The sequence below is a fragment of the Embiotoca jacksoni genome, unplaced genomic scaffold (assembly GCF_022577435.1).
Source record: "Embiotoca jacksoni isolate LCO1_2020_lvr unplaced genomic scaffold, fEmbJac1.0.p SCAF_17, whole genome shotgun sequence".
NCBI classification, from domain to species: Eukaryota; Metazoa; Chordata; class Actinopteri; family Embiotocidae; genus Embiotoca; species Embiotoca jacksoni.
Window position 1 is genome coordinate 6,536,370 of NW_027185307.1, and position 15,951 is coordinate 6,552,320.

Sequence of the window (15,951 nt, forward strand, 5' to 3'; positions counted from 1 at the left end):
TCGTCCGATCGCCCGTCAAACCGAACGTCCATCCATCCGTCAAACTGAACGTCTGTCCATTCGTCCCTCCGTCCATTCGTCCCTCCGTCCAATCGCCCGTCCAACTGAACATCCAACCATTTCTCCAATCGTCCGTCCAACTGAGCATCCTTCTATTCGTCCATCGGTCCGATCGCTTGTCAAACAAACTTCCATCCATCCGTCCAATCCCCCATCCAACTGAGCATCTGCCCATTTGTCCAATTGTCCATCCAACCGAACGTCCTACCATTCTTCCATCCATCCACTCGCTCGCCAACCGAGCATCTGTCCATCTGTCCGATTGCCGTCCAACTGAACATCCGTCCATTTGTCCGATCGCCCGTCCAACTGAACGTCCTTCCATTCATCCAATCGCCTGTCCATTGATCAACTGACCATAGTGACCAAATCCATAAATAATAAATACAAATAATAAACAGTGGTTTAGCATTGTCGCCTCACAGCCAACAGTCGGTCCACTGATTGACCTTTCTGGGTGGAGTCTGCATGTTCTCCCTGTTCCTGCGTGGGTTCTCTCCGGGTGCTCCGGCTTCCTCCTACCATCCAAAAACATGCACCTCAGGTTGATTGGTGGTTCTACAAATGTCCCTTAGGTGTGAATAGGCTTTGGTTTTGTCTGTCTCTGTGTTGGCCCTGTGATGGACTGTCCAGGGTGTCCCCTGCCTTCGCCCAAAGTGATTAAATTACATTAAAGTGACAATAGAAAACATGGGAAAGGCTCTGGGATGCTCCTCTGTCCCTGCAACACTGTGACCCTTCAAAAAAAAAAAAAAAATAACATGAGCACACACCATTTCATCACAACACCCTCATCACAGCTTTCTATCATTCACCTTCAATTCAAAACATTTTACTTTACAGACTAAATATTACTGTGTAGGCTCCTCCATCGTGCTGGATTTCACGTTACAATACAACCATCAGCACAATTTGAACTTTAGCACTTTACAAAATATGCTTCCTCTTCAAACTTTTTTAAAATACTCGTGTCTAATTATCAAAACAAATATAGGCATGTTGTGTTTAAGCGCTGCCATTCTTATCACTCACTTGCACTGAGATGGTGACCATGGTAAACAAATGACTGGATCACTAGTTGGAAACTGAAGAAAGACTTTGTGATGGATTTACAACCAGTCCTGTGACGTCCCTCCCGTCCCTACGGTGTCTCCCACCAGGGCACAATAGCAGCCCACCATCAGCTGGATACAAAAAAAACAAAAAAAACCACTTCAATTTCTTCCATGGCCTCGAAATACAGATAGTAATCTTAATGGTGTCATTTTCCTTCATGTTTATTTTGAAGATCTTCGAGGATGACAGTTCAGCTGGCCTCCAGTGGTCAGAGGTATAAAACAGAATTCCACGTCAAAACTGTATTTAGCCGCTAGAGGTCGCTGTTAGTGACAGATTAGTCTAAAAACACCAAAGAAGAAGTAGCAGAGAACCCGGATGAAGAGTACATAACCGGAAACGGGCGTCTGTTCTTTCTTTCCCCGAAGAGCTTCACCACGCTGCTGGCGTCCGTTCCTGGCTCACCGCTGTTCGCTTGAATTTCTTCCGAATAAGTCGGTCAGGAATAATCATAATGGTATGAGCTATTTGAGTTGACCTTCGATTCACTTTTACGAAGGGACTGTGTTACTGGTTTCAGTATTTTAAGTCAGTATTGTACTTTGGAGTGAGGGAGCTGGCGCCCACAGCTAATGGCGCTCGGAGCAGACGTCCCGCCGGAATCAATTCACAAAGCGCAATCTTTAACAATATTGTGATTGTTGTCAATATTGTAAATATGTCGGTACTTGAGATAGCGACTGGACATTTTTAAGAACACAATTAACAATTCGGCCTACTTTCAAGTGCAGTAGCGGACTTTTTAGATGGTGTTTAAAGCTTTCTTTGTCTTGGTGGCTCTGTTGTCGCTTTGTGGCTTATCACGACAATCAAATGGAGTAAATGACTCAAATTTAGACTGGATCAAAGTTGACTGAACTGAAGACGCATTTTGTCAATCACTCGCGTAAGTAACGCAGCGTAACAGTCACTCCACGTGTTGGTCAGCTGGTGGAGGTGGATTTATTCTGAGTCGTAAACAAGTCCGAATAATATATCCGAGACTGGACTGTTAATACTGTCTTTACATTTCCACTGTGTTAATTGGTAACCACATATTAACGCAGGGAAGTGATGAAAACCAATTAATAGTGTGCAGGTAATGGACTTGTTCGTAAACTAATGTTGATACTGTGACGCGTTTCAATCATGTCGAACAAAAGTTTATTGATTCATTAACTTTCGTTTCCACCTCCGCAGGCTTTCAAGGACACCGGTAAGGCACCCGTTGAGACCGAGGTCGCCATCCACCGCATCCGCATCACCCTCACCAGCCGCAACGTCAAATCTCTGGAGAAGGGTAACTAAAGTCAAATTAGTTCATGTTGTGGATTAAATGTTGATCTGAGCTATGAGGATAAAAACATTTTACGTGATCAACCGTGATGACGGATAAATACGCTATTCTGAGCCATGATTTGAGAAGTGTCTCCCAAGAGATCTGATGTCGCTTGTGTGTTTAAAAGTTTCTTGTTTGATCTGCAGTCTGCGCAGACCTGATCCGTGGGGCGAAGGAGAAGAACCTGAAGGTGAAGGGACCCGTCCGCATGCCGACCAAGGTACTGAAGATCACTGCTCAGACAAATATTAACCCAGCACTGTACTAGTATAACAAATCGATCAGCTCTTGGCACTGTTTAAGTACGTTCAATACAATTTTATTGTCCAGTTGTTCCTATATATCAAATGTAGTATAAATATGAAACGCTACACGACTGCCCTATTCACCAGTTTAGATGTAGTGTTTTGGGTTATTTACAATTTGATCGAGCTAAAATCTGTCTTCTGTGCCTCCCTCCAGACTCTGCGTATCACCACCAGAAAGACTCCCTGTGGTGAGGGCTCCAAAACCTGGGATCGCTTCCAGATGAGGATTCACAAGCGCCTGATTGATCTGCACAGCCCGTCTGAAATCGTCAAGCAGATCACCTCCATCAGTATCGAGCCCGGTGTTGAGGTCGAAGTTACCATCGCAGACGCATAAACAGCGCAGATGTTTCAATAAAGAAATTAATAAGGAAACTGACATGGTGTTTGGGTTCTTACATGGGGCATTTTGACTTTAGGCCTTAAAGGGGCAGTGTGGGATCAGGATTTAGAGATTAATCAACTTCATTTATAACTGGTGAACTTCTATTATATTTGTTTTAAATTGAAGATTTATTACTTGAGATTGATACTAAAAACTGGTTAATAGGTTTATAATTCAAAGTAAAGCTTCAGTTTAATTTAACTTTTTTTAAATTTTATTTTGGTGAATATGATTTATCACCATGACAACTGGAGCAGACTGATACGAGCGAGCACAAAATGCATCTTAACCAGTTTCCTGGCAGTTCAGTCCAGAAGAATTTAAGTTGTTGAGTTCACCCACGATGTTGCCTTGTTTTGTTTGAATTTTGTTTACACTGACTATCTGTTTTTACCTAAAGAAATATAAATCCCCTTTGCCTGGCACTGCTTCTATTCCCTCTGCTGTCACAAGAGTAGAAGTGACATGTTTGCATACATGATAACTTTGCTTTCCACTACAATTGATACAAATTCAACATAACCAGGGTGATGGCCATGTTTGTTTTTGGGGAAACCTTAAGTTCAGGATGACGCCTGCATGACAAAATGTCAGGTATGCTGTTCCAGGAACCTCTGAAGGTCTTCTTTATCTATCCTCCTTGTTAAACTTGCTTTAACCCAACAAGAGAGGGTGCATGATTAATGTATGATGTTTTTTCTGACATCCCAACCTGGATATATTTAATCCAGAAATAAGGTATTCAGTCTTGGTAGGCAGGAATTCCTCTTGAGACCTGTCAGATACTTGATACTGTGTCCTTCACCTTTGGACATAAAATCTATACTCCTAAAATTGATTAGGCTTTATATGGATATTTTTCTCTGATATAGGCAAAGGGATTTTAGTTATAGAAATGTATCCTGAAAAACAAGAGTCCACAAATGTCTTTTTTTTTCTTTAAGATTCTTCCTTGGTAGCATCATCTGACCAATGGAGAATGTCTTTCTACTCACAGGGGAAAAATAATTAATCACCAAACCATCAAGAAACATAATTCTGTCAGTATCATTTGATATCTGTTTAAGGACTTTCTTCAAACTCGTTTATAGCTGCAAAGAAATTCTTGGTTAAATCAGAATCTATAATCCTTTAAACACCAAGAACAGAACCTCAAATGAGGATTCTGACACATCGTCTATGAAATGAACCCTGTAGACGTAGAGACCTCCAAGCTCATTGGTCAAAACCTGATGATTTGTTTGAGTTCACATCTGCCTCCAATTAGAAGTGATTACAAGCTCCCACTTGATTTTCAGTGGAAGAAGGTCAGCAGACCTGGTGGCTCTTGTTGAGGTAAAATAAATCATTTCAAGGCCAAAGGATCCTGTTAATCGAGTCAGAGGCTGTTAAATCAACATTTGTGCGTGAAAGAAATTAAGTGCACAAAAACATTGTTGTTTTGGAGCTGACCCGCCTCAACATGAGCACAATGAACGACTCAATTAAGGAGGAAAGTGTCTGTTTGGAATCTGTTGACATGGACTGGACTTGTATTGATCCTCCTTTCAGCACCTCAGTCCTGCAGGTAATGTTCTCATCTGACTTCAGTGCTTACTTAAGATGCCCCTCCAGGTTTGTCATGAACAGACAGGCAGGATTGAAATAAACTGTATAAACTCAGCTCTTCTGCCCTGACGTTAGTTTGCGGTCTGACTCGTCTTCTTGTGCTGTTAGATGAAAGTGCCTGGTGGAGCCGAGCAGCAGACGATGAGCGTTTACCTCAGAGTCAGGCCCTTCTCTAAAGACGAACTCTCTGACGATGAGGATAAGGTACAGTATGTCAAAGAAATGGTGTCAATTCATCATGTTCACCAGGAGTCGATTATAAATATTACAGTCTGTCCTGTTTTCTTACTTATGCAAGTGTTGCATTATGTACCTGGTTGCCACCAAGGTATGGGTGAGACACTCCACTCGCTTTGACATAGAAAAAATAAACTAATACACTTCTCCAATATCTCAAACATAACAAAAGAGGAAAAAGGAGAACAAATATTTTATCAATGACATATTGCAATATTTTCACCCCACTCAAAATTCCATAGAAATAACTAATTGTATTACATTGTTTATTTTTTTTTTCTCTACATATTTGGGGAAAATAGTATTTAAAAAAACAAACAAATTAACATCAATAGGTCATATCTTTTTTGTAGCCCACTGTGTTTGAGTATGGTTTGAATGGAAATGTCTGACTGCCCGTCAAAATAAAACAGTAGCATATAAAAAAGAAGTAACATGAGTTCCTGACTTGGGAGACGAGATGGCTCTATAAGCCACGTACACTCTCACAGCCTTCCTTATTAACTCCGTGATTTATATGATGTTAACTTTGTGACACGTTTCACCCTATGTTAGTCTGTTATGATACAAAATGATGGTGGGAGCAGTTATTAATGAAGATCCATGACGATTGGCAGTGGTGATCCTAGACTGTAGAGGTAGTTTGCTCCATTGTTACTGCGATTGTCCTTTCTTTTCATTTAGGCTGCTCTACCAATTTTCCTCCATTTGTTTCCCCCCCCTTTAGGACTGTGTTGTGATTGAAAACAGCCAGAGGGTGACACTGAATGCACCGAAGGGCTCTGCCACCATGAAGAGCAGTGAGAAAGGGATTGGCATGTCGCTCCACAAATTCTCCTTCTCACAAGTCAGAAATGTCTAAAATAAGCTTTGTGCCATTTTATGTCGATGCACACATACATTTTTAACTGTTTCTCTTTCTGTTGGGCCTTTAGATATTTGGACCAGAGACCACACAGGCTGAGCTGTTTGAGAACACAGTCAAAAGCCAAATGTCTGATTTCCTGGAAGGGAAGAATGCACTGATATTCAGCTATGGTGTAACCAATGCTGGGAAAACCTTCACTATCCAAGGTGAAGAACACAACAGCAGCATCAAGTCTCTGAGCTTTAGTCATGAACAGAATTCACCTGAAGTTGACCTAATTTTGTTGTGACGTGCTTTAGGAACTTCAAAAGAGCCAGGAATACTTCCTCGAATGCTGGACGCCACCTTTCACTACATCGGAGGTCATCAGTATGAGGGAATGGACCTGAAGCCCTACCTCAGGAATGATGCACAATATCTGGATCCTGACCAACTGAAGCAGGAGAGAAGTGCTAAAGCTGCCATTTTTGCTTCAGTCAAAGAGGTGAGGACTCAGCTCTGCCAAAGTTTATTGCTGAACATGGAAAATAAACAATGAAACATCCATAAACATAAAACTAGCCGCATAACATCTTATTATATGTCTTTGCTCTGTTGTAGGAGTGTGATCCTCACAGACCCAGTGTATGTTCAGAGTCCCTGCCCTCTTCTTTGTCCTACAGTCAGACAGGTAACATTCACTAACTCTGCACACTGAATTTGGTATATCTTGGAGTTAAAATTGTTCAAATATACTTTGTCCACATGGGAATTCTATTCAGCAAGTGCAAAGTGCCACTTTGGGATTAAAGTGTGTAATCCAGTCATCAGTCCACCAGATATTGATCAAATAATGAAATGTCAGTGTCATGTCTCTCGTGAAAAGTAAGTTGCCTCAGGTTTAAGCACCAAAAACTACGTGGTTATGTTTAGGTAAAGATCGTGGTTTGCTGCAGCTATTTGCTAGTGGTTGAAAACGCTAATCAAAGCTATTGGTTCATGGTTTGCAAGTCATTTTACACAAGTCAAATTTCGTATGTCAACTACATTGCTTAACGTACGTTACGTTATGTACAAACTTACTTGCATCCCTTCAAAGAACAGTCGTCCAGGGTAAAGTCCCGTGTTTGTTACCCCAACGTCCTTGTAATACTGACTTTATCACTCTTTATACTTTGTCACTTGACCTTTTACAACCCTGCTCATACATTAGCTCACTTTTCAACGCCGAGCTGAGGAAAAAACGAGACTGACGCTGCGTCCTCTAGTGGACTGATGGGTGCATTACACACTTGCTGGGATTTCGGCAAGATGAATGATCGTAAATTCCAGGTCAATGGGATACCTGTTGTTCCTCAAAGGTTTTTATTGTCCTCTGTGCTCTTTACGTTGTTCCCACTTAAGTTTTGACAAACACCCCAACAGAAGCCAGCAACAACATCCAGTTTGCCTTGTGGGTGGCTTTCTTTGAAATCTACAATGAGTGCGTGTACGATCTGCTTCAACCGTCCCTGTGCTCAAAGTCCAAGAAGGGGACTTCTCTTCGTATGTGTGACGACGGTGCTGGAAATGCTTACGTTAAAGGTGTGACGATGACTTTACCTTTAATCTAATACAAACATAGTCTAGATGTTGCTTCCCACTTGAGAACAATGTGTTTTTATTTTGTTTCAGACCTCAAGTGGATTAACATCCAGAACCTCGGGGAAGCCTGCAAGCTCCTGCAATATGGAAATAAGAACAGAAGTGCTGCATCCACTAAGATGAACCAGTCCTCCAGCAGAAGGCAAACTTGAGTAAAACTTGTCCTTACTTGGTGTTCTCTTCTGTTTTCAAAACTCACAGCAGCTTTCGTTACAGCCACAGCATATTTACCATGAAGTTACTGAAGATTGATGGAGGTGCAGTGAAAAGGATCTCAGAGTAAGTATCGGAGACATAAACATGTTGCAGTTATGATACATATTTATAGCATCTTTCTTACAGAAAATGCAGCTGAAAAAGCGAAGAAATAATTTAAATAGTGAATAAGTTCAACTATAAAGAGAAGGGAAATAAAATGAGGCATTTGAAATTGGAAAAATAGAAGTGAGGTTGATGAATATTGAGTTATTGAACCAAATTTCTAGTTGGTTATGCTTAATTTCCAATCACAGAAAATGTTTTATGATAGGTCCAGCATCATAAACACGGCAATAATACAAGAAGTAACTTTTTGATCTGTTTCTCAGGTTTTCTCTGTGTGACCTGGCTGGCTCTGAAAGATGCAACAAAACGAAGACATTTGGAGAGAGGCTGAAGGAGGCGGGAAACATAAACAACTCGCTGCTTATTCTGGGGAAGTGCATCACTGCCCTTCGTAACAATCAGTTCGACAGGTACGGATAGCTGTCTGACTTATGTTTGACAAAAGATGCCAAAACTTTGAATTGTAAAGGATTTGACTGCTACAGTAAAATGCATGTTGATCATAAGCAATAAGTTGAAGTGAAATCTCCCAACTGGATATTCAGTTGAAGTGAGACGAACATGACCTCCATGAACCCCCTCTGTGTGCTTTTACATCGTTCCTGTTCATAAGAATGAAGAGCAGCTACGTTCCTTTCCGAGAGAGCAAACTCACCAAACTCTTCCAGGCTGTTTTCTGCGGCAAAGGTAGAGCCTCAATGATCGTCAACATTAACCAGTGCGCTTCCACCTACGATGAGACGCTCCATGTTATGAAGTTCTCTGCCGTTGCCAAACAGGTGACCTTGAGGACATAATGAAGTGAGATTAATCGGGGAGCATCTGGTTGAGCTGAAGCAGTGACCTCCCCCGTGCTCTCTGCAGGTGGTGCAGGTGATCCCAGACAAGCCTCTGGTACCTGTGGCTCCCTGTCTGGTCGGTCGAGATGGGAAGTCCCTGGTGAAGAATGGGGTGATTGACAAGCAGGCCCTGGAGAGCTACCTGTCCGAAGAGGAGCTGCTGGATGAGGAAGATGATGCTGACATGTCTTTGCTGCCACAGAGCGTACAACTGCATTTTTTTTTTATTTTACAGATGAATCGGATGCAGTACATCAGACATCCCTCAGTTGTTATTTGAAAAAAAAAAAAAAAATGCTTGATGAACATCAGCACCTGTTACCAGCAGTACATTCACCTTTACAAAGTCACCGTGGACTTGAGCAAAGAGGGCACATAAAAGACCCTCGAAATACTGCAGAAAGTCTACAGTAGCGAAGCAGCGACCTGACGAGGTTTTCTGAGTGACATTAATGTTTCAAGAGGAACAAAGCGTCTGTGACCTTCTGAGGGAAAACATTCAATGCAAACCAATCTGAATTATGGTGCGATGGCAATTGTGTTCCCCAACGTGACAACGTGTCCGCTCTTCGCCCGCAGTCGTTCCCAACCCGTTGCTCCTCCTCAACTAATTTGGCTTCCTGCAACAACTTTTTATTCCCTCTTGAACCACGAATGCCAATCAAAACACCTCGCCTATCTCTTTGCTTCACTGTTGTAGATTTTCTGAAGCATTTCAAGGAACTCTGTTGCTGATTTCCTAAATCTGACAAAAAATCCGACGTGCACTCTCTTACTTAAGAAAAGGTATCAGTGTCCGTTACTGTGCTGCTCTTCATTTGTCTGCAACAAGAACAGTCTCAGAACATTTTGATCACGTGTAATGGTTTGAATTTTTTTTTTTTTCACTTTTAAAATACAGTAGTTGGTAAATAGTCGCTATTCATTCATTGCAGGATCTACTCCATTTCTAATGTTGTTAAACTGTATTTGTTTTTAACGTTCCCAGGAGCTTTTGACTATTGTTGAGAATCTACGAGCAAAACTACTGGCTGAACGCAAAACAAATCTGATACAAGAAGTGGGAATTCGCAAGGAAATGGGAGAAGCCATGTTTCAACAGCTCATGGAGAGTGAAGAGCTCCGCACGTATGCTGCTACTTTGGTTTAATTTTGCAGGATTAGACCAGCGATGCAGTTCTTTCATATAGGTTTTTAGTCCGTGTTCATTTGAGCAGCAACGCCTCCAATGTAACCAAACCTTGTAAACACCATGTTCTTTAACCGTTCAGTCGGCAGATAGAGGAGCTGAAGGAAAGCTACCAGGAGAAGCTGGAGAACACATTTGAGATGTACAAAGATGCAATCAAAGAGCACGCCTACCAGAGTGCCATGAACAATCTGGAAGATGACTACGTACCACTCGATGAGTTCATCACTGAACAGGAGAAAGTAGATGTAGGTTTTACTTTTTTTTTATTGGCTGTTAACAGTTCAGAAAAAATATAAATCCCTACCAGGTTTTTGATAAATTAAGACTTTAAACTCTATCACTAAAAGTCCCGGGCCCGACGTCAAGGAGCCAAAGCTTATAAAGGAATGAAATTGGTCATGTTGAACTGCGGCAAAAATATAACGAAGGAAATATCTTCTCAAATTTCAGATTGATTGGCTCACAATCAAAGTATTCAAAATCCTTTAGATCTTTTACTTATTTACATATCGGATTTGTCTCCGACCGACTGTGTAGGCCCTCAGACGTAAAGTGTCTCAGCTGTCCAGTGACCGAGAAGTTACACCTGTTCAAACGATGGATCAGCAGTGCCAGACTCAAACAGCTAATGCAGCAAAAGAACCAGGTTAGCATACTTTCATCTTTTCATGGACGTACCTCAACATCTTCCCTTTTTTTAGGAAATGTGAAGAGAAATATAGATATGTTTTTTTCTGTATTTTTTTGTGTATTTTATATTAATGATTTCTATAACATGTTGTATGTTTTGTTTTACATCACTCTGTGCTTAATAAGTTCCTGTTGTTGAAATGGCAAAGTGACAGTCAACACATTTGACCCTCACAGGTGATGAGCGATGGAAATGGCTTTACAAAGAAAAATGTATCCTGGAGAGAATATGTGAGGATAAACAACAGGTAAAGAGGACAACATTTCAGTCAAACATCAACTCAGTCTGGTTATGTAATGACGTCAGTGTTGTGTTTTGGTCTTCAGTTGATTTTGTCTCTAGAAAAAAGGCTGATGGAGCTCAGTGAAACTCTGCAGAAGGTCAGAAACAGCTTCCTGGAGAAAGTGTCCGATCTGGAGGCTCTGCAGACGAAGGCTGAAGATCAGGTGAGGCGGTGCTGAAGGGTATAAGGTGAAGGGTTGGATGTCAATATAATGTCGGGTAACCATGATCTTACCAGAGTGGAAGTTTCTGTATCTGGTTTGAAAGTTGTTCACATTTTTTTTTTTTTTTTCCCCTTCAAGAAAAAATCTCTGGAGGACATCCGATGGCAAATTGTTGAAAAGGACAAGGAGATTGCGTCGCTGAAGTCCGAACTTGTCAAGCTCTCCCAGAAGCCCCCCGTGGAGCCGAAGACCAAACGAGGCCTGCTCGCCAACATCAAGGAGGCGGTCACGTCGCCGCGGACGAGTACGATCGGCCGAACACGCAGTAAGACAGTGAGGACAGTCCACCAATGAAAAGTCCAACATCTGCATGCACACCAGTTTTTAAATACTTTTCTTGGACAGGTTTAACAATTGCCATATATGCTATACAGTATTAGTTTTAGTTGTTTGTTTTTTTAGGTGGAATATTTCTTTTATTCATTTTTGTGACGTTCTTCTAGTTTTTAATAAAAATCCCTCCTTCTTTTAAACATATTGACTTCTATTCACGTGTTCCTGTAAGTGTTTGGGTTGCTTCAATTACAAGCACCACTTGCGTGATTTCATTTCATGGTCACTGCACTGCGGTGGGTTTATTCCAACACGGAAGCCTTATGAATGAGTACATACACGACTATAGAAATGTCACGTGCTTCTTACGAGTCAGAATTGAATATAACAACCTGGTCAAACGAGGTCATTCATTTTCCAGAGCCTGAGGGAAAAGGACCACAAAGGACCTTGATGGGACAAGGAAACCAAGTAAAGCACTGAAGTGCATCACTATTCACGCTTTAATTTTCTTATTCGTGTATCTTTACACTCAGTCTGTAAAATCCCTTAACTCTGCCAGTGCGATGTACAAATATTTTCACTCTTGCCCCTCCTTGCTGATTCGTTGTGTTGCATGTTGACCTTTCCAGTTGAGTGAAGGAGGTGCAGCCAGTGTGATGCGCTTGAGGTAACGGAGCACAGCCTCCTCTCAGTTAGTGAAAGGGCCATTGTGGTAGACAGCCAGCTGCTCTCCTATCTCTCTGGTCTCAGTGATGGTTAATGAGATTAGCTGTTCTTCTAAGCCTGTGTCAGTGCAAAGGGGTCAATCACAGGATTAGCACCTTGCTTAAGAGTTACATCAGTTTATTGTACTTTTTTTTTTTTTTTTCCTCCTCTTTACTTTCACTTTCCCACAACTGGCTCAAGTTTCCCAGCGTCTGTACGAGAGTATGTTTGGCACCTGTGGTTGCACTTTAGTCGCCGGAGTGGGATACTGCAAAGCATCATGCTGCCTGGGGATTGAGTCAGTCTTGACCCTCGGCCGCTGAATGAAGCATCTTCCAGGGGAGTAAGAGGAGCAGGGGCAGCCAGAGAAGTGAAGGGCAGCTGGGCCAAAATCTTGCCTGCTGTGGCAGAGTCTGAGACTCTGGACAAATCATCCTCATGCCACTTGTAAATAACAAAGTGGGCGATGATTGCACAGTCGGCACAGACAAGGCTTTGGCTGATGGAAAGGCTCTGGTGGATTCTTTGGTCAAGGTAAGCTTCTCCAAGTTTGAAGATTTACCTTGTGTAATGCATAATGATTGATGTGGCATAATTCTGTATTATTCCATTTATTTTACATAAAGTCCATGTTGCCATCAAATACATACATTTCTAAGAATTTAACTGAAGAACATACCAATGAAATGTATCTATTCCTACACCTGTATTTTATATGTAAATATCCGATATAGTCTCACAAAAAGGCAGTTACAGTGGAAAGAATGTATAGAAAGTTAAATATATTTTGTTTCAGCAATTATTACCATCTCCACCACGTACATCTTTGACAGACTAAACGCACATGAAACACTGAAACGTCTTTTCCTTCCCCCTCAGCTAAAAAAGCACTCTCACTGAAAAGATTTTCTTGGTCCACTGCTTCTTTATGACTGTTAGATAATGCCATGACCATGCCTCGCATTCATACCCCAGTTAGTAGCAACTATTTAGTTGTTTGAACTCAAATATTATTAGTTTGTTTGCGTTGTAGAATAATTCTTGCACAATCAGCAAAAAGCATTTTTGGTAGCTTACAACTGCAAATGGTATTTTTTTATTTTGGTACAAACAGCTCTCAGGTTGCACCTGTACAGGCTTGAAGTGCTGTTTGCATCCAGAAAAATAATGTAGCAGTTGTAGTCATTGTCGTTGTGTTCCCTCGTCTCATCTGTGAAAATGGGCCGCTTGTACTCTGAGTGCACAAGGTTGCTCTGGCTTATCTAGAAATAGATCAATGATAATGAGCTTATTTATAATATTTTTACTGAATGAAACCACACCTGCTAATCCGCCAAGATTAAGCTAATAACTATTAATAAAACAATGTGTTGGCGTATCACTTTTTATATATATATATATATATATATATAGGGAAATCAGAACGGTTCTGTTTTCCATATTTCCCAGTTAGTGTTTCAAAGAGGTTAAAATGGTTCATGTTGATATCAATCCAAAAATGTTTTCAATAGTTAACAGTTCATTGAATGGATTTCTTTCTGTTGCGGTGCACTAGTTACATAGATGTGTACTGATGTGTTCAGTAGTGGTCAGCTGCTCAGAAGTAAAGTTAATCGATGTATACCTCATGAAGATTAGTGGTCTACACACTTGATCAGGTGATGAACATGTCCGTACCTACACAAAGTTCCTCTTACAAACTTTGAATTTGAAAAACTTTGAACTTTGAAGTTCCTTTGGCTCAGCATATTGAGTTACTATATCTGTTGCTTCTCTTCCCTCACGCAGGTGGTGGCGTGTTACCGGCATCTGGCCTCGTGTGTAGGTGGCAGCACAGACAGCCTGCAGCTGCGGGATGAGCTGCGACAAACGCGAGAAAAGGCCCAAAAGTTGGCCGTGGCCATCTGCCATCACCTGACCTCACAACTCCGGGACAAGAGCCTGCCCGAGGAGCAGCGTAAGGAGATGGAGCTCCTCTGGGTGGCCTTCTCCTCCAGCCTGGAGCTCCTCCATGTTGACATGTGCAAAGTTTTCAACATGGGGAACATTTTCTCCCTGGCTAACTCGGTCAGCCTGGTGCAAACTGGCCTGCAAGGTAAATGAGAGCTCTTACTGCAGGACTACATGCAAACTGTACTTTAAGTGATAGAAGTGATATCTGGCATGTCGATAATATAAAACAAAGTTTAACCAGGGTGTCTGATATGAACATTTTGAAGGTAATAAAACTAAATTTAGGCTATATTCTGAAAAAATATCTGCTCTACATCGTAGTCTTCAGAGATTCTTCATCAACATACAAACAACCAGATGACACTATTTTATTTCATGACGAACAATGATTCAATATTGATTGCTCTTCTGTCATCACAATTAAATTGAGCTTTTAAAGTTACCCCAAAATGAAAGTGCTGCTAATAAGAGGAAATGTGTTCTTCGTGACCGGTGCCTTTTTGAGCTGATATAAGGAAACCGTTTGTGACCGGCAACTCTCTCTCAGTTAGCTGGTCACGCATCTCCAAATCTTATTGTTCACTTCTACGTATCATTAGGTCGAACAGCTGCAACAGTTAGGATAATAATAAACTTCAATATTGCACCTTTCAAGAATGCTAAGTGCTTTACAATGAAAACCATACAATTTACAATAAAGCAAAAAGCCAGGAACTTAAGAGATAGCCAAGATAAAATTACAACAAATATCCTCAATTTAGAAAAAGTGTGAGAATGATAGAAGTGTGTTTTCAGCATCAGACTCAGTGATTTTTCTGTAAATTTGAGCCACATTAGGTTCATGGCTGAATGGATGTTTGTCTTTCATACACAAGTATGTACCGATGTTCATCCACGATGATTGACTTTAAAAACTGCCTGACTTTTCTTGTGTTTTTGAGTTAATTGTTTCAAAAGCTATGACATAGACTGCCATGCAATTTTTCATTTACAATATTGTTGGATTTTAGATTGAATTTTTGGGATGTATGTTTGTTTCTCTGGGTTCAGTTTTTGCTTTTTATTAACTTTATATTCACAGTTTAGATACAAGTTTTCCAGAAGTTATCAGCTGATTGTACGATCACCGTTTGTTGCCACAGTTTACGACTATTTTTTTTTTTTTTTTTTTTTTTATTTTTTTTTACCAGTAAACGGCAATAAGAGTTGACTGTCGGAAATTTCAAATTAGAATTTTGGTCCTGCAGGAGGAGGCAGTGAGGTAGCAGCTCGAGCACTCAGTCTGCCGGACCTGAACCAGGCTCAGACTCCAACCCTCCCTGAAGGCTTCGAGAGCCAGGAACGCAGCACCATGGAGGAAGAGATCAGCCAAATTGACCACATGATCGACGACATGGAGATGAAAGTGAACGTGTTGCGCTGGATGGTGGAGTCCCAAGGGCCCCAGTATGCAGACCCGCTCAGCGGCACCGACAGCGCCTCGCTAGCTCCGCTTTCTGTTGACGAGGAGCAGCCTGAACACCAGCCTCTGTGCCAGCGCAGTCACATCTTCGCGCTCTCTGTGCTGATTTCTGTTGTTTTTGTGGTGGCCACGTTATCTGTCTGTGTTGTCCTTTTCTCATGAACAAAACCTTAATGCACTCAACTTGTTTGTTTCCGTGCAACCTCAGAAATTCCCACTGCAAAAATGGCAAGTGTTGCATGTACATTTGTTTTCTCTTTATGTACTTTACAATATTTTTTATTTTGTAATAGCAACTCAATTATTTATGAGTGCATGACATCTGTTCTCTAAATATACACTAAAGTAAATCTGGATGCCATTTATTGCAGTGAATACAAAGCTGCCATACACTATCTTTGTTGGATAAGGTGACAATAACAGTACATGGTTACCGGTTGCAACTGATTTGGTAAACATGATCATGGGAGAGGGGGGTTA

General features: G+C 41.3%; 3 protein-coding genes and 1 non-coding gene across 4 annotated transcripts; all 4 read left to right on the forward strand.

Annotated features, from left to right (window-relative positions):
• The first annotated feature begins 1,523 nt into the window (after nt 1–1,523).
• Nucleotides 1,524–3,181, forward strand: rps20 (ribosomal protein S20). Its single transcript, XM_069151375.1, has 4 exons — nt 1,524–1,633; nt 2,356–2,455; nt 2,641–2,714; nt 2,957–3,181. The coding sequence occupies exons 1-4, from the start codon at nt 1,631–1,633 to the stop codon at nt 3,137–3,139; spliced, it is 360 nt and encodes a 119-aa protein (XP_069007476.1). The 5' UTR covers nt 1,524–1,630; the 3' UTR covers nt 3,140–3,181.
• Nucleotides 2,501–2,572, forward strand: LOC138199590 (small nucleolar RNA U54). Its single transcript, XR_011178357.1, has one exon. It is a non-coding gene; the product is annotated as a small nucleolar RNA U54 (small nucleolar RNA).
• Nucleotides 3,182–4,789: 1,608 nt separating the features above from the next.
• LOC138199162 (kinesin-like protein KIF20A) lies at nt 4,790–11,369 on the forward strand. Its single transcript, XM_069151101.1, has 18 exons — nt 4,790–4,801; nt 4,904–4,999; nt 5,760–5,879; nt 5,968–6,106; nt 6,200–6,384; nt 6,501–6,570; nt 7,284–7,463; nt 7,554–7,665; nt 7,740–7,802; nt 8,111–8,257; nt 8,461–8,626; nt 8,712–8,891; nt 9,675–9,814; nt 9,958–10,123; nt 10,416–10,524; nt 10,746–10,816; nt 10,896–11,015; nt 11,154–11,369. The coding sequence occupies exons 1-18, from the start codon at nt 4,790–4,792 to the stop codon at nt 11,367–11,369; spliced, it is 2,292 nt and encodes a 763-aa protein (XP_069007202.1).
• Nucleotides 11,370–12,494: 1,125 nt separating this feature from the next.
• Nucleotides 12,495–15,633, forward strand: rgs9bp (regulator of G protein signaling 9 binding protein). Its single transcript, XM_069151377.1, has 3 exons — nt 12,495–12,590; nt 13,845–14,151; nt 15,257–15,633. The coding sequence occupies exons 1-3, from the start codon at nt 12,495–12,497 to the stop codon at nt 15,631–15,633; spliced, it is 780 nt and encodes a 259-aa protein (XP_069007478.1).
• The last annotated feature ends 318 nt before the right edge of the window (nt 15,634–15,951 follow it).

Bases quoted from the DNA above. Each gene is read 5' to 3' on its own strand.
- rps20 (XM_069151375.1), top strand. The intron at 2,456-2,640 runs GTAACTAAAGTC...TTTGATCTGCAG, and splicing joins CGTCAAATCTCTGGAGAAGG to TCTGCGCAGACCTGATCCGT. The intron at 2,715-2,956 runs GTACTGAAGATC...GCCTCCCTCCAG, and splicing joins CCGTCCGCATGCCGACCAAG to ACTCTGCGTATCACCACCAG.
- rgs9bp (XM_069151377.1), top strand. From the start codon at position 12,495: ATGCCACTTGTAAATAACAAAGTGGGCGATGATTGCACAGTCGGCACA. The intron at 12,591-13,844 runs GTAAGCTTCTCC...TCCCTCACGCAG, and splicing joins TGGTGGATTCTTTGGTCAAG to GTGGTGGCGTGTTACCGGCA. The intron at 14,152-15,256 runs GTAAATGAGAGC...TTGGTCCTGCAG, and splicing joins GGTGCAAACTGGCCTGCAAG to GAGGAGGCAGTGAGGTAGCA.
- LOC138199162 (XM_069151101.1), top strand. The intron at 10,124-10,415 runs GTAGGTTTTACT...CCGACTGTGTAG, and splicing joins CTGAACAGGAGAAAGTAGAT to GCCCTCAGACGTAAAGTGTC. The intron at 10,525-10,745 runs GTTAGCATACTT...TGACCCTCACAG, and splicing joins TAATGCAGCAAAAGAACCAG to GTGATGAGCGATGGAAATGG.